This window comes from Bombina bombina, chromosome 5 (genome assembly GCF_027579735.1).
Source record: "Bombina bombina isolate aBomBom1 chromosome 5, aBomBom1.pri, whole genome shotgun sequence".
Classification (NCBI taxonomy): domain Eukaryota; kingdom Metazoa; phylum Chordata; class Amphibia; order Anura; family Bombinatoridae; genus Bombina; species Bombina bombina.
The window spans coordinates 790,941,587-790,964,860 of NC_069503.1; the positions used below are offsets into that span (position 1 = coordinate 790,941,587).

The window sequence follows — 23,274 nt, forward strand, 5'->3', positions numbered from 1 at the left end:
ACAAAAAACAAAACAATTTTGACTGTAATAGATTGAATAGCAGTTAGTTGTCTGCAAGCGTGTGTGTCAAGCCTACATTGTCTACTCTGCCAACTTCTGCCAGTGCACAGTGCCACTCATATCTGTTGTCACAGTAGCTTGCATGCATGGTACCACTAATCGGAAACAAAATGACAGGCAGAGGCAGGCCACCCCGCAGGGTCCATTGTGGTCGTGGTGCTGTGATTCCCTTTGGCCCTAGAATAATGCCCAGTGTTCAGAGGCCACGTACCCCGAACTCGAACAGTTCTGAGGACATAGTTGATTGGCTAACACAGGACACCCAATCTTCTACAGCTTCCGCTCGTAACCTTGACGCACCATCCTCCTCCAGCTTAGCTTCGGCACCTCTCAAGTTACCACTTGCCCGCCTGTCACCACCACCAACACTAGCACCACAGCCGCTTCACTTGATCTGTCAGAGGAGTTATTTACACATCAGTTGGAAGAAATGAGTGATAGTGATGCGCAACCATTATTGCCAGAGAATGTAGATAACAGGGATATGTCTCAGTCAGGAAGCATTACACACATGGACGTACGGTGTGATGATGATGATGTTATACCCGCTGCTGCTTCCTTTGCTGAGTTGTCAGATACAAGTGAAGCGGTTGATGATGACGATGCGTCCGTGGATGTCACGTGGGTGCACGCTAGAAGAGAAGAAGAAGGGGGGGAAGTTCAGATGGGGAGACAGAGAGGAGGAGGAGACAAGTTGGAAGCAGGGGGAGGTCGTCGCAAGGAGCTAGTGGCACAGTCAGACAGCATGCATCGGCACCCGGGGTCAGCCAGACAGCACGCCCATCAACGCATGCTGTTGCCACCACCAGAATGCCGTCATTGCAGAGCTCAGCAGTGTGGCATTTTTTTGTGTGCGTCTGCCTCTGACAACAGCGATGCCATTTGCAACCTGTGCCAAAAGAAACTGAGTTGTGGGAAGTCCAACACCCACCTAGATACAACTGCTTTGCGAAGGCACATGATTGCACATCACAAACGCCTATGGGATCAACACATGAGTACAAGCAGCACACAAACTCAAAGCCGCCATCCTCCTCCTGGTCCAGCATCTTCAGCCATGTCAACCACTGCTGTCCTCTTTGCCCCCTCTCAGCCATCCGCCACTCCGTGCCTTGCCTTGAGCAGTTCCTGTTCATCTGCCCACAGTCAGGTGTCTGTCAAGGACATGTTTGAGCGTAAGTAGCAAATCTCACAAAGTCACCCCCTTGCCTGGCATCTGACAGCTGGCTTGTCTGAACTCTTAGCCCGCCAGCTTTTACCATACAAGCTGGTGGAGTCTGAGGCGTTCAAAAATTTGTAGCTATTGGGACACCGCAGTGGAAGGTACCCTGCCGAAATTTCTTTGCACAAAAGGCAATCCCTAACCTGTACTGGATTGTGCAAAAGGAAGTAATGGCATGTTTGGCACACAGTGTTGGGGCAAGGGTCCATCTGACCACTGATACCTGGTCTACAAAGCATGGTCAGAGCAGGTATATCACCTACACTGCGCATTGGGTAAACCTGCTGACGGCTGCCAAGCATGGAATGCGTGGCTCTGCAGAGGAGTTGGTGACACCGCCATGACTTGCAGGCAGGCCTGCTGCCACCTCCTCTACTCTTCCTACTCCATCCTCTTCCATAACCTCCTCGGCTGAGTCCTCTTCTGCTGCTGTATCTTGCTCCACATCAACGGCAGCTCCCCAGGTATTATTCCACATTCCGGATAAGGCAGTATCACGCCATCTTGGGGTTGACTTGCCTGAAAGCAGAGAGTCACACCGGACCAGCACTCCTGTCCACCCTGAACACACAGGTGGATCAGTGGCTGACTCCGCACCAACTGGAGATCGGCAAAGTGGTTTGTGACAATGGAAGAAATTAGTTGGCGGCATTTGAATTTGGGCAAGTTGACACATGTGCCGTGCATGGCACATATGTGTAATCTGATCGTACAACGCTTTGTGCATAAGTACCCAGGCTTACAGGATGTCCTGAAGCCGGCCAGAAAGGTGTGTGGCCATTTCAGGCGTTCCTACACGGCCATGGTGCACTTTTCAGATATCCAGCGTCGAAACAACATGCCAGTGAGGTGCTTGATTTGCGACACGTTGGAATTCAACACTTCTAATGTTCGACCGCCTGATCCAACAAGAAAAAGCCGTTAACGACTATTTGAAAGGGGTGCTAGGACAGCCTCTGCGGAGCTGGGAATTTTTTTGCCACGTTACTGGACACTCATGCGCAATGCCTGTAGGCTCATGCGTCCTTTTGAGGAGGTGACAAACCTAGTCAGTCGCACCGAAGGCACCATCAGCGACATTATACCATTTGTTTTCTTCCTGGAGCGTGCCCTACGAAGAGTGCTGGATCAGGCCGTAGATGAGCGTGAAGAGGAAGGGGAAGAGTTGTGGTCACCATCACCACCAGAAACAGCCTTATCAGCATCGCTTGCTGGACCTGCGGCAACTCTGGAAGAGGATTGTGAGGAAGAGGAGTCAGAGGAGGAATGTGGCTTTGAGGAGGAGGAAGAACAACCACAACAGGCATCCCAGGGTGCTCATTGTCACCTATCTGGTACCCGTGGTGTTGTACATGGCTGGGGGGAAGAACATACCTTCAGTGGGATCACTGAGGATGAGGAACGGGACATGAGTAGCTCGGCATACAACCTTGTGCAAATGGGGTCTTTCATGCTGTCATGCCTGTTGAGGGACCCTTGTATAAAATGGCTGAAGGAGAACGACCTGTACTGGGTGTCCACACTACTAGACCCCCGGTATAAGCATAAAGTGCCTGAAATGTTACCGAATTACCGCAAGTCAGAAAGGATGCACAAGTTCCAAAATAAATTAAAAAGTATGCTTTACACAGCGTATAAGGGTGATGTCACAGCACAACGGGAATCTAACAGGGGAAGAGGTGAAAGTAATCCTCCTCCTCCCACAACCACGCCGGCAAGGACAGGGTGCTTTACAGACGTTTTGTTGATGGAGGACATGCAGATCTTTTTAAGTCCTACACATCGCCACAGCCCTTCAGGGTCCAACCTCAGAGAACGACTCGACCGACAGGTAGCAGACTACCTCGCCTTAACTGCAGATATCGACACTCTGAGGAGCGATGAACCCCTTGACTACTGGGTGTGCAGGCTTGACCTGTGGCCTGAGCTATCCCAATTTGCGATAGAACTTCTGGCCTGCCCCGCTTCAAGTATCCTGTCAGAAAGGACCTTCAGTGCAGCAGGAGGTATTGTCACTGAGAAGAGAAGTTGCCTAGGTCAAAAAAGTCTAGATTACCTCACCTTTATTAATATGAATGAGGGATGGATCCCGAAGGCACTGACATTGGGCAATACATTCGTCTAAAAAAGGCCTGATGAGATGAGCTGCCTTGGGCTAAAAATGGTCCACACGCTGCTGTATTTTATCTCTGAATGCCGGATGACTTGCGTGACTTATCGGCCACCAACTAGGGTTCAAGCTGCAATGTTTTAGGGCACTTTCTGCCTGGGAAACAAACATCAATTTTCTGGCTGCTGCTACAGCAGCGGCTGCAGCAATACATAATTTTTCAGGCATGTGTACATGCCTAATTTTTCTGGCCTCTGGTGCTGCACTGTGGCTTCAAAAACCAAACCAAAGAAAAGGCACATAACAGGGATTAAACTGATAGGAATAGTACTACTTAACACACCACTCCTATCTGGTGGCACATTAGATTGCACGCGCAGTGCCCCAAATTTGGCGTAGGAGGTCTGACCAAGCATCTTTTTCCATCTCCCGGTTCCTAAAATTGATGCCATATACACGTCCCATGATAGGCGACGTAACAGGGATTAAACTGATAAGAATAGTACTACTTAACACACCACTCCTATCTGCTGGTACATTAGATTGCACACGCAGTGCCCCAAATTTGAAATAGGAGGACCGACCAAGCATCTTTTTCTATCTCCCGGTTCCTAAAATCGATGCCATATACACGTCCCCTGATAGGGGACGTAGCAGGGATTAAACTGATAAGAATAGTACTACTTAACACACCACTCCTATCTGGTGGCACATTAGATTGCACGCGCAGTGCCCCAAATTTGAAGTAGGAGGACCGACCAAGCATCTTTTTCCATCTCCCGGTTCCTAAAATCAATGCCATATACACGTCCCCTGATAGGGGACGTAACAGGGATTAAACTGATAAGAATAGAACTACTTAACACACCACTCCTATCTGGTGGCACATTAGATTGCACGCGCAGTGCCCCAAATTTGAAGTAGGAGGACCGACCAAGCATCTTTTTCCATCTCCCGGTTCCTAAAATCGATGCCATATACACGTCCCCTGATAGGGGATGTAACAGGCATTAAACTGATAAGAATAGTACTACTTAACAGACCACTCCTATCTGGTGGCACATTAGATTGCATGCGCAGTGCCCCAGATTTGAAGTAGGAGGACCGACCAAGCATCTTTCTCCATCTCCCGGTTCCTAAAATCAATGCCATATACACGTCCCCTTATAGGGGACGTAACAGGGATTAAGCTGATAGGAATAGTACTACTTAACACACCTTATAATAACGCAGAGAGAGGCAATGCAGAGAGAGGAGTCTGAAGAAGAGGAGTCAGAGGAGGAAGGTGGCTTTGAGGAGGTAGAAGACCAAACACAGCAGGCGTCCCAGGGGGCTTGTTGTCACCTTTCCGGGACCCTTGGTGTTGTACGTGGCTGGGTGGAGGAAGAGACCTTCGATGACATCAGTGAGGACAAGGAACAGGACATGGCTAGCTTGGTATCCAACCTTGTGAAAATGGGGAGTTTGCAGTTGTGCAAATGAACTGTTTGCGGTTGTTTGCGGTGCATTAAACGGGGAGTTTGGTCTGTCACTGTGAAGCGGGCATAACCCTTACACTACCTGATCGATACAACGTCATACCTGATGTTTTAAAGCACGTTATTCCAAACAATTTAGGAATGTTAGGTGATTTATGCCCTTTATGGATTAAAACCAGACTCTGCATCAACTATGTAATTTTCCATTGGAGTTTTGCCATGGATCCCCCTTCGGCATGCCACAGTCCAGGTGTTAGTCCCCTTGAAACAACTTTCCCATCACTATTGTGGCCAGAAAGAGTCCCTGTGGGTTTTAAAATTCGCCTGCCTATTGAAGTCTATGGCGGTTCGCCCGGTTCGCCCATTTGCGAACAGTTGTGGAAGTTCACGTTCGCCGTTTGCAAACCCAAATTTTTATGTTCGCGAAATCACTAGTTATTATACTTATCTTTTTGAGAGCAGCAAAGTGAAAAGAGGCAGTTGGAATATTATTGGGACTGTTATACTAGAATGAACTTTTCTGATTGGTCTGCCCTGGATCACACCATTCAGGGTTGTTTCTCATTGGTTACCATATTCATTTCTGTTATTTCTATGTTAAACTTTTAATTTGTATTATGTTACTTTGAATGGCTGTTGAGTAGTAAAGGAAAAGGCTTATGCAAAATAGGAGTCTCTGTCCTTGTAATAAAATCTAGTCCGCCCGACACTTAGTAAATTGACCCCTACAACTTAACACTTATTTTGTCAATATTTAAACAGCTAATGAAACTTAAAAAAAGCATCTACATGTTATTCTCAGACTGATCTTATCAGTCCATCATTCTATATAGCATTTATTTAGGGACAGATTACAAGTGGAGCACTAAATATCATTTTTAAGTAAGTTATATATAACTTTAAATATATATATATAGATATTTGCTCTCCACTGTGTAATACCAGCACACGCTAATGTGCACTGGTATTACAAATTAACACCAATTTGCTGGGAAATTTTGCACTCACAAGAGCGTGCTTCCGTAGGCTCCTATGGGAGCATCGTTCTGATGCCATAAGAGACGGCATCAGAACCTACACGCAGGGAAAGTGGTAAGTAGCGCAGCAATTGCAGCATTTGTAAATATATATGTATATGCTGATATATATATATATATATATATATATATATATATATATATATATATATATATGTGTGTTAATATGTTTATATACACATATTAACACACAAATATATATGTATATAGTCATATACATATATATTTACTGGGAACACACAGTTCCCATAGACCGCAATGTAAAGACACTTTTCAGTGCCGTTTTTTTTCTAAATATCCACCCCCAAAAACTGCCTAGTGCAGTTGTTTTTTATTTCTAAATAATGCTACTTTTTTTCAATAAAAAATTATAATGCCTTCTATTTTCAGTGCATTTGGGGCACTTTTAGAAAATTAACCCAATCTCTAGTTGATTTTCTGAGCGCTAATTGCTACCGCTTGCTCATGTTAGCAATATCCAGCCACTTGTAATGTATGTATTAGGTACTTGTAAAGCGCAGCTAATCACCCGTTAGGTTCTCAATGCGCTGCTCATTTTATTGACCTCAGAAAGATGAAAGGCTGAGTGGACCTCGCCGGGGATTGAACCTACAACCCTTGGGTTGCTACAGAGCTCAGCCACAGTGCCTTAGCATGCTGAGCTATCTGTCCAGCTTAATGGATGGTTAATTTTCGTGTGTCTGCAAATGGGCAAATTTGCCCGTTTGCGGGCGAGCACTAATTAAGCGCTCCACTTGTAATCTAATGTTTAATGCCCCTTTAAGTAGTCTGTGGAAAACTTGTTAATAATTATGCCCCATAACATCCTTTAGATCTTATTTATAAGTTATTAGATCAAAATACTAATATGTTTATATTGGCTGTATCACCTCAGAGTTGAGGACACACAGTAATGTTTTAGGTAAATATAGCATGAGACAGTAAGCATTTATCTCTGGTGATTTTGCTTTGCAAAATGGTGAGGGTAAATGTATTGGGATTTGGTGCTTGTACAAATCCTATGTTTCATTTGAAAACTTTTGAAGGCACTTTTTAATATTTTGAAGACTGTTTTGATTGTGTTGACATCGACGGAGCTTACCAGCAGCTGTTAAAATGCCAATTATTGTCAGACTATAGATTGTAATTGTAATATATATATATATATATATATATATATATATATATTGTCAGTCCAACTATGTTGTATATCTTTTGGAACGTAATTGTGGAAAACAGTATTTAGGAAGTATGAATCGTACCTTAAAAAGAAGAATTAATGAGCATATTGATAATATAACCTCTGGAGATGTAGAACATGGGGTATATGATCATTCAGGGATATCCATAAAAGAGATATAACAGGCCTCAAAATTCCAAGCTATAGAACAAATAGTACTTGACAAAAGAAGGGGGGATAGATTGTTGCAATTATGCAAATGTGAGACTTATTGGCTACATACATTAGGTACCCTAGAGCCATTTGGTCTAAATAGAGAGGTGGATATACAAGCCATTTTAATAGAATAATGTAGTGGTGTCTCTCTCTTTTCTATATAATTAACATACAAATTAATTTATTTACTTTTAGAAGTTAATGTATTTAGACACTAATAAATATAAAGGGATAGTTTTTTAGTGGAGATATATAGATATATGAGATGTTTTTATATTGAGCATTTTTAAATATATACATATATTTTTCTCTTGAATAAAATACATATTTGATCTTAGTATTTATTTAAAGGTCATAGTAAATGGTTTTTAATACAAATTATATATCAATTGATGAGTTTTAAATATTTATAATAAATTAAAGTTTTAACTAAATGTATGAATCAATTTTTAGATATTAAGCAAACAATCTATATGTGTATATATATGGTGTTATAAATGGAATTTGCTCTATTATTTTTGCTTTTCCAGAATAAATACAATGTATATATATTAAATATAATATAGGTATATAGTATTTAAATGTACGATCTCATATGTGCTTAATTGGATACATTCATATAATATGGTGCATGGACCTTAACCTGCTTCAATAGCTAAGGATTTCCCCTCATGACGCTAAGGTGGGCGGCTTACATTGATCTTCTATTGTATATAAAGGATAACCAGAGTGGGTGTGGACATACCTCTGACGAAGTGGTGACGTAACCGCGAAACGCGTAAGGCCACGCCCACCTTGCATCAAACGATTAGCATACAGCTGAGCTTGTAGCTCCGAGTGAGCGGTACTTTTAAACATTTACCAGCCGCATTTGTAGTGGTTAGATTTTGGATAATGGGACGTTGCTTGTGTGCAGTAAGGACCTCTGTGTGACGGACCCTTCCAATATTCACTGGGAATTCAAAGATCGATCCACTTAAAGGGACGTGAGACCGGTAAAAACTATCACTGCCAGTGAGGATTTTACTTAAGAGCCTGTACATACCTCATTTGTTTGAGGGCAGTTCTTGTGAGTAGACACCCTGCGGGGGCTCACTTTTTATCAAATACTTATGTGTGTTTTATGAATATTAAATTGATTTGCACTATGTAGGTGTTTCTGTGCGCTTTTCTTATTGTCTTTGTATATATATATATATATATATATATATATATATATATATATATCTGCAATATTATTTTATTATTTTCAATTACATTGTGATTTAGACATTTTTGAATTGTTGAATTGTGCTAATTTTTTTTAAACATATTTTAAAAAAGATATACTTTTATTTTTAGGTAATAGAGACTATAAGCGCAGTGGATGAAGATAAACAAGAATATGATCATTTAATTTCCTTTGCATTAGCTCCAGAATCAACAAGTAATGAAAACTTCACTATTAGAGACAATGGAGGTAATTAACTTTATAAATTCTTAAACAATTACACGTATATTTAATGTAAGTTTTCCCTGTTTAATAGTCATTCAGTTAGATAAGATTTATATTACAAATTCAACAAAAGAGAACAAATAAGTACTATTCAGAAGTTTTATTATCATTTTGAGGTTTCTTGTTCAACAACCTTGACAACTTTCAAATCTTATTTTATTGGTTTGGTATCATTAGACCAACTGCGCTAAAGCTGAAAGGAGGTTACAAAAACTTTACATTCCATTGTTCTTCACATAGAAATAAATGTTTGTTTTATTTGTAGGTATATATTTTTATAAAATATATATCTATAGCTATATATCTATTGAATATCTATCTATATAGAGAGAGAAAGAGAGTGAGAGAGAGAACTTTAAAATATATATATATAAAATTCAGCAAATCAATTACCTACTGAGCTGCAGGATGGGTGGATCTTCAGGCAAACAGCAACAGTAAGCAGTCATGGGCAACTGTTTAACATACGTGTTATCCCAGATAAACATAAACTGTAAAAGTGAATGATTATGTTGTAGACCTTTCTGATCATTTGATTTCTGATCATATCTATGAAGCTCATGTGTATGTGTGTAAGTGTACAAATGTGTGTATTTATGTGTCGTACTGTGTACATGTGCTGATGTATTTGTGCTGATCTGTATCTGTGTATGTATGTACTAAGGTGTGAATAAACAAGAATGCAGTTAACAAGAATGCAGTTTAACTGATTAATTAATTGATTGGTTAACTTTTTTTTTTTTTAAGAAACTGCACCTCACATTAAGGCATATTTATTGAAGTTACTAATTATCTATTAAGAGAAAGAATAATTGTACAGAAAATCTTTATTTTTAAGAGTGGTATTACCTCTTAATTAACTCCATAATATATCATTAAGATTAGAGCTAGAGCAAATTACTTAGGCCAAAAGGCCCATATTATAGCGATTAACCACTGCAAATTCATCCTTACAAACAAGAATGTTAACTAAATTTTAATTAATCGTTATAATTTAATCTGGCCTAATGATGTCACAGTTAATAGTTACAATGCCAATGTGTCTATAATTTTTCATGTAGCTTTATGTTACAACTGCAAAGTGATCATTTATTTTTGTGAATAATCACTTTCTTGTCAATAATGTCTCATATGGAAAGACAGCTATAAATGCTTTTATATATAATATGGTACTTATAATTAAAAGCTGTAAAAAACAAAACATTGTTTACATTTTCTAAACCTCATATAGAAGAATGAGCCACTCGAGCATATCTGTTTTAAAGGGATAGTAAAGTCCAAATTAAGCTTTCATGATTCAGATAGGGCATGTAATATACAGCTTTCCAATTTACTTTTAAAATCAAATTTGCTTTGTACTCTTGGTATGCTTAGTTGAAAGCAAAACCTAGGAAGGCTCATATGCTAATTTCTAAGCCCTTGAAGGCCACCTCTTATATGAATGCATTTGACAGTTTTTCACAGCTAGAGGGCGTTAGTTCATGTGTTTCATATAAATAACATTGCGCTCATGCACATGGAGTTATTTAAGAGTCAGCACTAATTGCCTGAAATGCAAGTCTGTCAAAATAACTGAGATAAGGAGGCAGTATGCAGAAGATTAGATACAAGGTAATTACAGAGGTAAAAAGTATCGCCTAGATTTAGAGTTTTGCGGCCAAAGGGGTGCGTTAGCTACTCGTGTTTTTTTTTCCCCGCATCTTTTAAATAACGCTGGTATTGAGAGTTTTCTGAAGGGCTGCGTTAGGCTCCAAAAAGGGAGCATACAGGCATATTTACCGCCACTTCAACTCTCAATACCAGCGTTGCTTACGGCAGCGGCTAGCTGGAAAAACGTGCTCGTGCACGATTCCCCCATAGGAAACAATGGGGCATTTTGGGATGAAAAAAAACCTAACACCTGCAAAAAAGCAGCGTTAAGCTCCCAACGCAGCCCCATTGTTTCCTATAGGGAAACACTTTCTAAGTCTGCACCTAACACCCTAACATGAACCCCGAGTCTAAACACCCCTAACCTTACACTTATTAACCTCTAATCTGCTGCCCCCGCTATCACTGACCCTTGCATTATACTATTAACCCCTAATCTGCCGCTCCAAACACCGCCACAAAAGAGATGATTTCTTTGGGGCATGCCCCGCAAAAAGCCCTTTTAAGGGCTGGTAAGGTAATAGAGCTGTTAACTATTTTAATTTAGATTAGGGTAGGGAATTTTTTTATTTTTGGGGGCTTTGTTATTTTATTAGGGGGCTTAGAGTAGGTGTAATTAGCTTAAAATTCTTGTAATCTTTTTTTATTTTTTGTAATTTAGTGTTTGTTTTTTTGTAATTTAGTTTAGTTTATTTAATTGTAGGTACTTGTAGTTAATTGATTTAATTTATTTATTGATAGTGTAGTGTTAGGTTTAATTGTAACTTAGGTTAGGATTTATTTTACAGGTAATTTTGTAATTATTTGAAACAGCCAATAGAATGCGAGCTCAATCTGATTGGCTGATTGGATCGGCCAATCTGATTGAACTTGAATCTGATTGGCTGATTCAATCAGCCAATCAGATTTTTCCTACCTTAATTCCGATTGGCTGATAGAATCCTATCAGCCAATCGGAATTTGAGGGACGCCATCTTGGATGACGTCACTTAAAGGAACCTTCATTCGTCAGTAGTCGTCGGAAGAAGAGGATGTTCCGCGCCGGAGGTCTTGAAGATGGAGCCGCTCCTCGTCGGATGGATGAAGATAGAAGATGCCGCTTGGATGAAGATGGTAGGGTAGGGAGATCTTCAGGGGGGTAGTGTTAGGTTTATTTAAAGAGGGTTTGGGTTAGAGTAGGGGTATGTGGGTGGTGGGTTGTAATGTTGGGGGGTGGTATTGTGTTTTTTTTTACAGGCAAAAGAGCTGATTTCTTTGGGGCATGCCCCGCAAAAAAGCCCTTTTAAGGGCTGGTAAGGTAATAGAGCTGTTAACTATTTTAATTTAGATTAGGGTAGGGAATTTTTTTATTTTGGGGGGCTTTGTTATTTTATTAGGGGGCTTAGAGTAGGTGTAATTAGCTTAAAATTCTTGTAATCTTTTTTTATTTTTTGTAATTTAGTGTTTGTTTTTTTTTGTAATTTAGTTAAGTTTATTTAATTGTAGGTACTTGTAGTTAATTGATTTAATTTATTGATAGTGTAGTGTTAGGTTTAATTGTAACTTAGGTTAGGATTTATTTTACAGGTAATTTTTTAATTATTTTAACTAGGTAGCTATTAAATAGTTAATAACTATTTAATAGCTATTGTACCTAGTTAAAATAAATACAAAGTTGCCTGTAAAATAAATATAAATCCTAAAATAGCTACAATATAATTATTCGTTATATTGTAGCTATATTAGGGTTTATTTTACAGTTAAGTATTCAGCTTTAAATAGGAAGACTTTAGTTAATAATATTTAATTTATTTTGTTAGATTAAAATTATATTTAATTTAGGGGGGTGTTAGGGTTAGGGTTAGACTTATCTTTATGGATTAATACATTTATTAGAGTAGCGGCGAGGTCCGGTCGGCAGATTAGGGGTTAATACTTGGTTAGGTGTGGCCGATGTTAGGGAGGGCAGATTAGGAGTTAATACTATTTATTATAGGGTTTTTGAGGCGGGAGTGAGGTGGTTTAGGGGTTAATACATTTATTAGAGTGGCAGCGAGGTCCGGTCGGCAGATTAGGGGTTAATAAGTGTAGGTAAGGTAGCAGCGACTTTGGGGGGCAGATTAGGGGTTAATAAATATTATGTAGGTGTCGGCGATGTTAGGGGCAGCAGATTAGGGGTTTATAGGGATAATGTAGGTGGCGGTGGTGTACGGTCGGCAGATTAGGGGTTAAAAAAATTATTATAGTGGCGGCGATGTGGGGGGGCCTCGGTTTAGGGGTACATAGGTAGTTTATGGGTGTTAGTGTACTTTAGAGCACAGTAGTTAAGAGCTTTATAAACCGGCGTTAGCCCAGAAAGCTCTTAACTACTGACTTTTTTCTGCGGCTGGAGTCTTATCGGTAGAGGCTCTACCGCTCACTTCAGCCAAGACTCTAAATACCAGCTTTAGGAAGATCCCATTGAAAAGATAGGATACGCAAATGGTGTAAGGGGATCTGCGGTATGGAAAAGTCGCGGCTTGGAAGTGAGCGTTAGACCCTTTCCTGACTGACTCTAAATACCAGCGGGCGGTAAAAAGCAGCGTTAGGAGCCCTTAACGCTGCTTTTGACGGCTAACGCAGAACTCTAAATCTAGGCGTATATTTCTATAACAGTGTTTGTTTTGCAAAACTGGGGAATGGTAAATAAAGAAATGATCTTTCTTCTTAAACAATAACATTTGGGGTGTTTACTATCCCTTTAAACATATGAACAATAAATACAGAATACACAGGAACATTTAGAAAAAAAAATATCATCTAGCATGTTGGAGATTTACAGAAATAGAAATGACACAAATCCATTACCATTTGTTAAATGAGACAGCAAAATGAATAAATGTGTGCTTGGTGCTGACTACAAAATCTGCCATGAAAACACTGTACAAGGCACAAGAATGCAGCAAATATAAATAGTGTGGGTGATACTGCTTCTCTGGCTGTACTACCCAAACACAAGAAAAAAAAAATCTTTACTCAGATGGGTGGAGCATAAAAAGGTCAGTTTTTACTGATGTAACTGTACTGTTGTAATTGAGCTGTTAAAAGTAATGATAATAATAATATTATTATAATAATCATCATCAATTATTTATTTTATTTTATTGATTTATAAATTAAACACTTGACCCCACATTTCCAATTGTTTGTTCCTTAAACACCAATAAAAACAAGACCACCAAGTTGGGAGAGAAAAGGCCACAGCTTATTTATTAAAACAAACCAAATAATAAATTAACAGTTTTTTTGGGGTTTTTTTTTAAATAAATTTTTTATTGAGGAATTGTGCAAACATAATACAAGAAAGAAAAGTAGAGACAAGATTTATCCAGTTATATAGGATCATAACAGAAGGTTATACGCAGATAACCTAAGGCATATGCTTGAGTGAGGTGTAGAACCAAAACTGTAGTTTTACAAGTCATTTCTAAGGAATTAATGTCCGCAAGAGAGGAAGCAGAGTCAAGCATGACCACCATTAGATGCTCTGTGTAAAAAATATAGAGGAAATATGACCTGTGTCCGTCAGACATAGTGAAAAAAACATTATTACTATAACTGGGTTATTAACTGCATATAAATCTAAGTATATAGAGATGGAACCTCATTTTGTAACTATTAATAAAGAGTAGGGCAGGCATGTGTGCTTGAATAACCCGTGAATTACATCTTAATTTGTAGTCTATATGGGAGATGAAGCATCCCTAGATATGTAATGTAGTTAGTAATACAGGAAGTGCAGAATTATTAGGCAAATGAGTATTTTGACCACATCATCCTCTTTATGCATGTTGTCTTACTCCAAGCTGTATAGGCTCGAAAGCCTACTACCAATTAAGCATATTAGGTGATGTGCATCTCTGTAATGAGAAGGGGTGTGGTCTAATGACATCAACACCCTATATCAGGTGTGCATAATTATTAGGCAACTTCCTTTCCTTTGGCAAAATGGGTCAAAAGAAGGACTTGACAGGCTCAGAAAAGTCAAAAATAGTGAGATATCTTGCAGAGGGATGCAGCACTCTTAAAATTGCAAAGCTTCTGAAGCGTGATCATCGAACAATCAAGCGTTTTATTCAAAATAGTCAACAGGGTCGCAAGAAGCGTGTGGAAAAACAAAGGCGCAAAATAACTGCCCATGAACTGAGAAAAGTCAAGCGTGCAGCTGCCAAGATGCCACTTGCCACCAGTTTGGCCATATTTCAGAGCTGCAACATCACTGGAGTGCCCAAAAGCACAAGGTGTGCAATACTCAGAGACATGGCCAAGGTAAGAAAGGCTGGGAGACGACCACCACTGAACAAGACACACAAGCTGAAACATCAAGACTGGGCCAAGAAATATCTCAAGACTGATTTTTCTAAGGTTTTATGGACTGATGAAATGAGAGTGAGTCTTGATGGGCCAGATGGATTGGCCCGTGGCTGGATTGGTAAAGGGCAGAGAGCTTCGGTCCGACTCAGACGCCAGCAAGGTGGAGGTGGAGTACTGGTTTGGGCTGGTATCATCAGAGATGAGCTTGTGGGGCCTTTTCGGGTTGAGGATGGAGTCAAGCTCAACTCCCAGTCCTACTGCCAGTTTCTGGAAGACACCTTCTTCAAGCAGTGGTACAGGAAGAAGTCTGCATCCTTCAAGAAAAACATGATTTTCATGCAGGACAATGCTCCATCACACACGTCCAAGTACTCCACAGCGTGGCTGGCAAGAAAGGGTATAAAAGAAGAAAATCTAATGACATGGCCTCCTTGTTCACCTGATCTGAACCCCATTGAGAACCTGTGGTCCATCATCAAATGTGAGATTTACAAGGAGGGAAAACAGTACACCTCTCTGAACAGTGTCTGGGAGGCTGTGGTTGCTGCTGCACGCAATGTTGATGGTGAACAGATCAAAACACTGACAGAATCCATGGATGGCAGGCTTTTGAGTGTCCTTGCAAAGAAAGGTGGCTATATTGGTCACTGATTTGTTTTTGTTTTGTTTTTGAATGTCAGAAATGTATATTTGTGAATGTTGAGATGTTATATTGGTTTCACTGGTAAAAATAAATAATTGAAATGGGTATATATTTGTTTTTTGTTAAGTTGCCTAATAATTATGCACAGTAATAGTCACCTGCACACACAGATATCCCCCTAAAATAGCTATAACTAAAAACAAACTAAAAACTACTTCCAAAACTATTCAGCTTTGATATTAATGAGTTTTTTGGGTTCATTGAGAACATGGTTGTTGTTCAATAATAAAATTAATCCTCAAAAATACAACTTGCCTAATAATTCTGCACTCCCTGTATATAATGACTAGGGAGTAAAAGTTATATAAGAATAGTACAAACCTGCATAAATGAATATAATTTTTTTTTTGGGGGGGGAATCAGGGGGCCAGAGCCACTCTAAATTGGGAGTAAGGGGGGGGGGAGAGACGGGTGAAATGATGCGGTTACTATTTATAGATGAGAGTAGTAGTATTGAAACCACATGATATTATTATAAGTTTGAGGACACTATTAACACTGTTAACTATCTAATGAACTTACATCCGGGCTTATATACAATTAGGCTTCCCTCCAGGAGTATTTTTAGGTAACAGCTAAAAATCAATGCGCTGGTGGTAGATAAAGCTTCACATAAAAATCAGACAACCCAAGTGGTCTGAGTGATTTGTTAGTAGCAGTTATGATTGTCTCATATGTGTGCGCCTGTGTGTAAGAACACTGGCTGAATATCTATCAAATGACAATGGTCTCAGTAGTTTTTTATATATATTTCTTTGTATATGTTTATATAAAATATGTAGAAAAAAACGTTTTTAAAGTAGTTTGTTCTAAATCAATCAAACAAAAAATGCTGGTTAAAAATAATATCCTTTTATTGGAGTCATATAAACAGTCATTTAAAATTGCTTTCTGATGGTGTAGGTGTGTGAGAAAGTTGGTACCAGCCAAGTATATTGAGATGTGACTAATATAAAATATATATACACGATATATATGTAATTTATAATAAAACACTCTGTAAAATTAGCAAGTCCAGTTTATACCCTGGTAGGTATTTATAAATACTTTCTGTAAGGGATTTAGCTTTTAGCTCCTAAAATGCAGCAGAAGTTTTAAATAAGATACAACTGTTAGAAATCGTTCTTGAAGACAGCTCTGACAACTGCTTCAACAATAGGTGTCTGTTATTAGCCAATGAAATGTGACCATAGGATTAGGCTAGATGTTGAGCCGCTTTTTTGTATATCACGCTATTTATTGCCTTGAACACTTAGCAGTCTTGTGTGATATTGTAAGGCAACAAACTTTAACTTTGTTTCTAAATAAGGTACCTTATTGAAGTTCCATGTAGCAGGATTCAGGTTAAAATACCTGCAGGTCCAGATGAGATATAGATGAGAAACTTTCTTTGTTAGTTCAAAGTTTCTAAGAACGCTATTGCAGCGTGTATGTCTCCTGTGAATTGCCTCTGTCACTTCCGTGTCCGGTCCCGGCACGCCCACAAAATGCGAGATTGACAAATAGGCAGTAGGTAGCAAAGAGCAAAGTAATCCAATGCGGTGCAAGCAGCTGTTCCGTTGTAGCAGTCTGTATCCAAAGCAACGCGTTTCAGCTTCAGGGAGCCTTTCTCAAGCCTATGTCAGACCTGCCAAGAATCTCCTCTTTTATACCCTTATCGTTATTCCTAATTAAGTAATCTATTTAGTTGGTATATGAAAGCATTTTAAAAAGCAGATTTCAATTGTGTACATAGTCTCAAATATGTTAAGGAGCATTGTAGTTTATTCATATATTATTTTTTTGTCCAAAAAATGAAATAAAACTGGAATAAAAACGGTTGTCTTAGTACTCTTTTCTTCTTTGTTAAAAAATTACATATTTATATTAATTCTCTACTAATGTGTTTACCTAACTGTTAATGTAAGTTAAAAAAAAAACTATACATGACTATATATTATAGAAGACCAGCATTATTGGCAAATTAAAAATAAAAATAAGAATAATTTATTATTTTAAATAGATTTTTCAAAATTAGAAAATTTAAAAAACGTTTTTTTCTTATAATAAAAAACTGTATTATGTATACATATAGAGATATAAAATAAATATTTTAAACAAAATTGCTGTGTAATAGGCGGGTGAGACAATCCCAATATAAAGATTGTAGGCGTTAGGATTTATTTATGTAAGACTGGGCAATAATCTATGTAAAAAAACTCCTTAATTCTATTTTTAAATTCAGACCTTGTGGGTGAAGAGTGTCTAAATTGTAGATCCATTTGCTTTCTAGCTGCAACAATCTTTTTTGATTATCACCCCCTCTTTTTTGTTTTTGCAGTTTAGCTATACCCATATAGTTAAAAAAAAATAAAATACCATTATTATAGGCTTTAAAATGTTAAGGGACGGGTAGGTCCTTATTTCTATCTTCGTCCATATTTTCAATTGATAAAATATGCTCACGTATTCTCTCACGTAAGGGGCGTTCTGATTCGCCCACGTATTGTATTCCACATTTGCACTGAATCATGTAGACAATATATTGTTGGGTTTCTGCAAAAACAAAACACAACATCAGAGAGTAACTTGGCATAAGTACCCAAATAGCATGAGGCAATAACTAGTACAACATGAGTATGGGAGCATATTATATGCAGGGCTGAGAGTGTAGGTTAATATTAGTCATGTTAAAATGGGCTTGCTGTGACCATTAGGTTTCTAAGAGTACGTTAATATAAACAAAACAGGACAACAGAGAGTAACCTTACAAAAGTGCCCAGATACCATGGGGCAATAACTAGTATAACCGGAAAATGGGGGTATATTATATGCTAGACCGAAATTGTAAATTGATATTAGGCATATTAATTGTTTCTCTTGTTCAGAGAAGAATTGCCTTGTATTTCAGCTATGTTCTAAAACAGTATGCACCCTGAGTGGCACTGAAAATGAACAGGCATAGACGTTATTCTTGCTTTTCTTCAGTCTCAGCTGAGTGTGTCTCTTTATATATATATTAAATACCATATATATCTCAAATATGAGAAATAAATAAAGATATAACTTCCTTAAAGGGACACTGAACTCAAAATTTTTCTTTCGTGATTCAGATAGAGCATGCAATTTTAAGCAACTTTCTAATTTACTCCTACTATGAATTTTTCTTCATTCTCTTGGTATCTTTATTTGAAAAGCAAGAATGTAAGTTTAGATGCCGGTCCATTTTTGGTGAACAACCTGGGTTGTCCTTGCTGGTTGGACAGCACCAATAAACAAGTGCTCTCTAGGGTTCTGAACCAACAATTGGCTCGCTCCTTAGCTTAGATGCCTTCTTTTTCAAATAAAGATAAAAGAAAGAAAAATTGATAATAGGAGTAAAATAGAAAGTTGCTTAAAATTGCATGCTCTATATGAATCATGAAAGAAAAAATGTGGGTTCACTGTCCCTTTAAAGGGTAGTCTACACCAGGATTGTTATTGTTTTAAAAGATAGATAATCCCTTTATTACCCATTCCCCAGTTTTGCATAACCAACACATTTATAATAATATACTTTTAACCTCTGTGATTAACTTGTATCTAAGCCTCTGCAAACTGCCCCTTTATTTCAGTTCTTTTGACAGACTTGCTCCCAGATAACTTCACGTGCACAAGCACAGTGTTATCTATATGAAATACGTGAACTAACACTCTTTAGTGGTGAAAAACTGTTAAAATGCATTCTGAAAAGAGGTGGCCTTCAAGGTCTAAGAAATTAGCATATGAACCTCCTAGGTTAAGCTTTTAGAAAAGAGGTGGCCTTCAAGGTCTAAGAAATTAGCATATGAACCTCCTAGGTTAAGCTTTTAACTAAGAATACCAAGAGAACAAAGCAAAATTGGTGATAAAAGTAAATTGGAAAATTGTTTAAAATTACATGCTTTATCTGAATCATGAAAGTTTATTTTGGCCTAGACTGTCCCTTTAATTTAATACTTTCATGTATTGTCACAATTTTAGCGTGTTTTTTTTTTGTTTGTTTGTTTTTTTTCAATTATAGCTTAAAGGGACATTAAACCCCCCAAAAATCTTTCATTATTCAGATAGAGAATACAATTTTTAGAAAGTTTCAAATTTACTTCTATTATGATTTATTTTTAATTCTCATGTTATTCTTTGTTGAAGAGATACCTAGGTAGGTAGCTTGCACATTCCTGAGGCACTACATGACAGGAAATAGTGCTGCTATCTAGTGCTCTTGCTAATGTAAGGCATTGTTTCAAACCTGCTGCTGTATAGCTCTGCAGATACGTGCACACTCTTGAGCTTACATTTATGCTTTTCAATTAAGGATAACAAGAAAACGAAGAAAATATGATAATAGAAGTAAATTAGAAAGTTGTTTAAAATTGTATCTTCTATCTAAATCATTAAAGAAACAAATTGGGTTTTATGTCCCTTTAATAGTTTACCTATATATAAGGTAATTGCTATTTTGTGCAAGTACTATAAGACTGGGATTGTGAAATAAAAATATGAATACTGTAAAGAGATAAATGTAATGCTATTGAAAGTCAAAAGTATGTTACTACTATGAATGGGGAAGGTATTTAGGTGTTTTTATTTTCAAATGGCGTATACATTTTTATTTGTACTATGTTCTGTAAAACAACACGGGGTCGGGGGTTTTATGGTGTCATGGTGGGGATTGGGGGCGGGGGGGGCGTCAAAATGCACCTTCGCCGGTGTAGACCGAATTCCTTGCACCGGCCCTGCATGCATGTCTGCTATTTCTGAACCAAGGGGATTCAAGAGAAGCTTTTACAACCATTTGTGTTATGACTGCATATGCGATATGCAAATAATTTCAGTAAGAACCCCAAAGTTTGTGAAACACTTAAATTTTTTATTTAGCATGATAGCATTTGGCGTTGAAATGGTGGCATGAAATATACCAAAATAGGCCTAGATCAATACCATAGTTGTCTAATATATATATATATATCGTTTTATAGGTAAATTAAAAAAAACAAAACAACAAGGCTCTATTTCTGTTTAAATGGAGTGATAGCAAAATGCTAAAAATTCTCCAGTCATTTGAGCAAGATTTTCTCTGAAGTCCCTGGTCCTTAAGAGGTTAGAGGACATAAAATCTGGGGGGGGGGGGGGGGGGTTGTTTTGTGATTCAGACAGAGACTACAATTTAAAAAAATATAAGATTCTAATTTACTTGTTAACAAATTTGCTTTGTGTTCATGGTATTCTTTCTTGAACCCATAACTAGGTAGGTAGCTTGAAAATTGCTGCCATCTAATGCTCTTGCAAATAAATGACATTCTTGCAAAACCTGAGTGTACTTTCATGCTTTTGAACAAAGGATACCAAGAAAAGTATGTTTTTTGTTATAGAAGTAAAATAGAAAGTTGTTTAAAATTGCATGCTCTATTTGAATCATGTAATTAAAAAGTTTGGCTTCATGTCCCTTTAAGATACATACAAGATCCTGAGCTTACACCGTTATGTGCTAATGCCAGGAGCTAAGGGCTCCACTTATCAAGATGTGGAAGTAGCTTTGGAGCTCTTGGAGTACAGGTTGGCGTGAATGACCCTGCTACTTATAGTTAAGTAGCAGCAGTTTCTTAACGTCTCCAGCACCTCTGTACTGTCGGTTTAAATCACTTTTGGTTGCGGTTGGTTGCATGAGAGAAGGGAGCAGCATTGCTAGTTGGTGAGCTTTTATGCTTGGACATAGCTAAATGGTGCCCACATTATCAACAATAGGATACAAATGGAAAGGGGTAAATTTGATTATAGTCTGTTTTATCTTTTATAAATGTATATACTGTATACACCATCTAAACCACTAACCTTTAATTATGACTTCTATGTGCCTTTGTCACAAATTAATTGATGGCTGCCAAAACAATGTGTTGCTACGTAATGGTATCTTCTGTTCACTACTTAGACTTCTAATGCACTTTTTTCAAACTAGTTGAGCGCTAAAATTTAGCTTCTGCAAAAGCGACATTTGCGCTCAACTGAGTAATACCAGAGCACGCAAATGTGCGCTGGTATTACGAGTTAGGTGCAATGCAAATGCGACTTTGTGATCACAGTGCATGGAAGCATTGTGCTCAAGAGAGCGTGCTTCCATAGGCTCCAATGAAAGCCTTGTTCTGATGCCATCATATATGGCACAGAACCTAAGTGCAGCGAAGGGGGTAAGTCGTGCAGCGATGGGCAGCAATTTTAAAAATATATGTATACGAATATATTCTAAGTTTGGTATTTTGCGCTTGTCAAGTTAGCACAAGAGTGATAACTTTTTACTTTCAACTCATAATCCGAGCACAACAAATCCGAGCACAACCCAACACGTGCAAAAAGTTTACTTTTAGCACAATTAGCACTCTAGCAAAAGCGCTTAAATAGCACTCCACTCTTAATCTGGCCCTATGTATTGACAGCTAACTTACTATATAAATGTTTTAGATGTTTTATGCTAAAATCTATATCAGAAGCTGATATTTGACAAGTGATATACAGCAAATCAGTTCATTTATTTCACATTTTACTTTTCACACTTTTTAAAGTTCTTTTTGAAAGTGATATTTCTAGTCTACAGAGTGCTACAGAAAAATGTCAATGTGTTATTTTTAAATATGAACTAACTACTAAACTTGCAGATGTAGCTAGAGGCACATTCATCATGTAATTGAATTCCCCATACATGTTTTGATTATGTGTATTAGAAAAGTAGAAAGTAGAAAGAAAATTAACCTTGCAATATATTTTCTTTCTTTATGTCATCACTGTTCCTGCAGTGGTAAATCAGTGTAGGAGTTTGCCACTCATTAGCTGGAAGAAGGTTTGAATCACTGCTGGGTGAAGTTGATTTTTGGGCAAAAAACAACAGCATTTAAAATTAGAAGGAGTAAAAGTAGACTTGAAGTAAAAAAGTGTGTCATTGTGAACCTCAGTTGCATATCTTACCCAGAATCATTTGCTGCATTGGAAACAATGTAATTCAGAGGTTTTCTGTGGGGAAAAACAAGCCTTCTGGCCTGTCTAGATTTGTTAATGAACTACACAATGAGTTATTCCCCCCCCCCCCCCCCCTCTCTCTCTCTCTCTCTCTCTCTCTCTCTCTATATATATATATATATATATATATATATATAAAATATCCCTTTATAATAGTCTATAAATAAAGATGATTTGTTTACAGTTGTATGATGTTACAAAAAAAACCTAACTATTTACTGTATATATGATTCCATTTCAGATAATACGGCAGCAATTATTTCATTAAGAGATGGATATAGGCGTGAAGAAGAGACATTTTTTTACTTGTCGATAGAAATGACTGACAATGGATCTCCACCGCTCACCAGTACTAGCACACTGACCATTAGTGTGTGTGATTGTGGCGCAGATATGAATACAGCGTCCTGTAAAAAACATGGATTTTTATCTTCTGTAGGACTCAACTCAGGAGCTCTAATATCACTTTCTTTAGGTGTCCCTTTAATTTTAGGTAATGTGTGAAATTAAAACAGTAATTGCATGATATTTATGAATCATTCCCAATAGATGATTTGCAATTCCTATGAGAAAAAGTAAGCATTACAGTTAGCTCCTTACTTCACCCACTTGAAATAATTGTATCGCTCTTAATCAGACTAGTTTAATTAGAATTACTAACCACCTGAATGATCATAAAAAATAAATCATTGTTAAGAGCACTTAGTGTCACCGTAATTGCGGTGTTGCTAGGTCACTGTATTAGATAGCATTAAAAACAAGTTTGAGCTATAATATGATGAACCA

General features: G+C 38.0%; 1 protein-coding gene across 1 annotated transcript in view; it reads left to right on the top strand.

Annotated features, from left to right (window-relative positions):
- LOC128660831 (cadherin-19-like) overlaps positions 1 to 23,274 on the top strand; it is a 346,558-nt gene that overhangs the window by 319,858 nt on the left and 3,426 nt on the right. The window contains exons 10-11 of the mRNA XM_053714877.1: positions 8,645 to 8,762; positions 22,730 to 22,981. Coding sequence (XP_053570852.1) covers positions 8,645 to 8,762; positions 22,730 to 22,981 — 370 coding nt within the window. The remainder of the gene's footprint in view (positions 1 to 8,644; positions 8,763 to 22,729; positions 22,982 to 23,274) is intronic.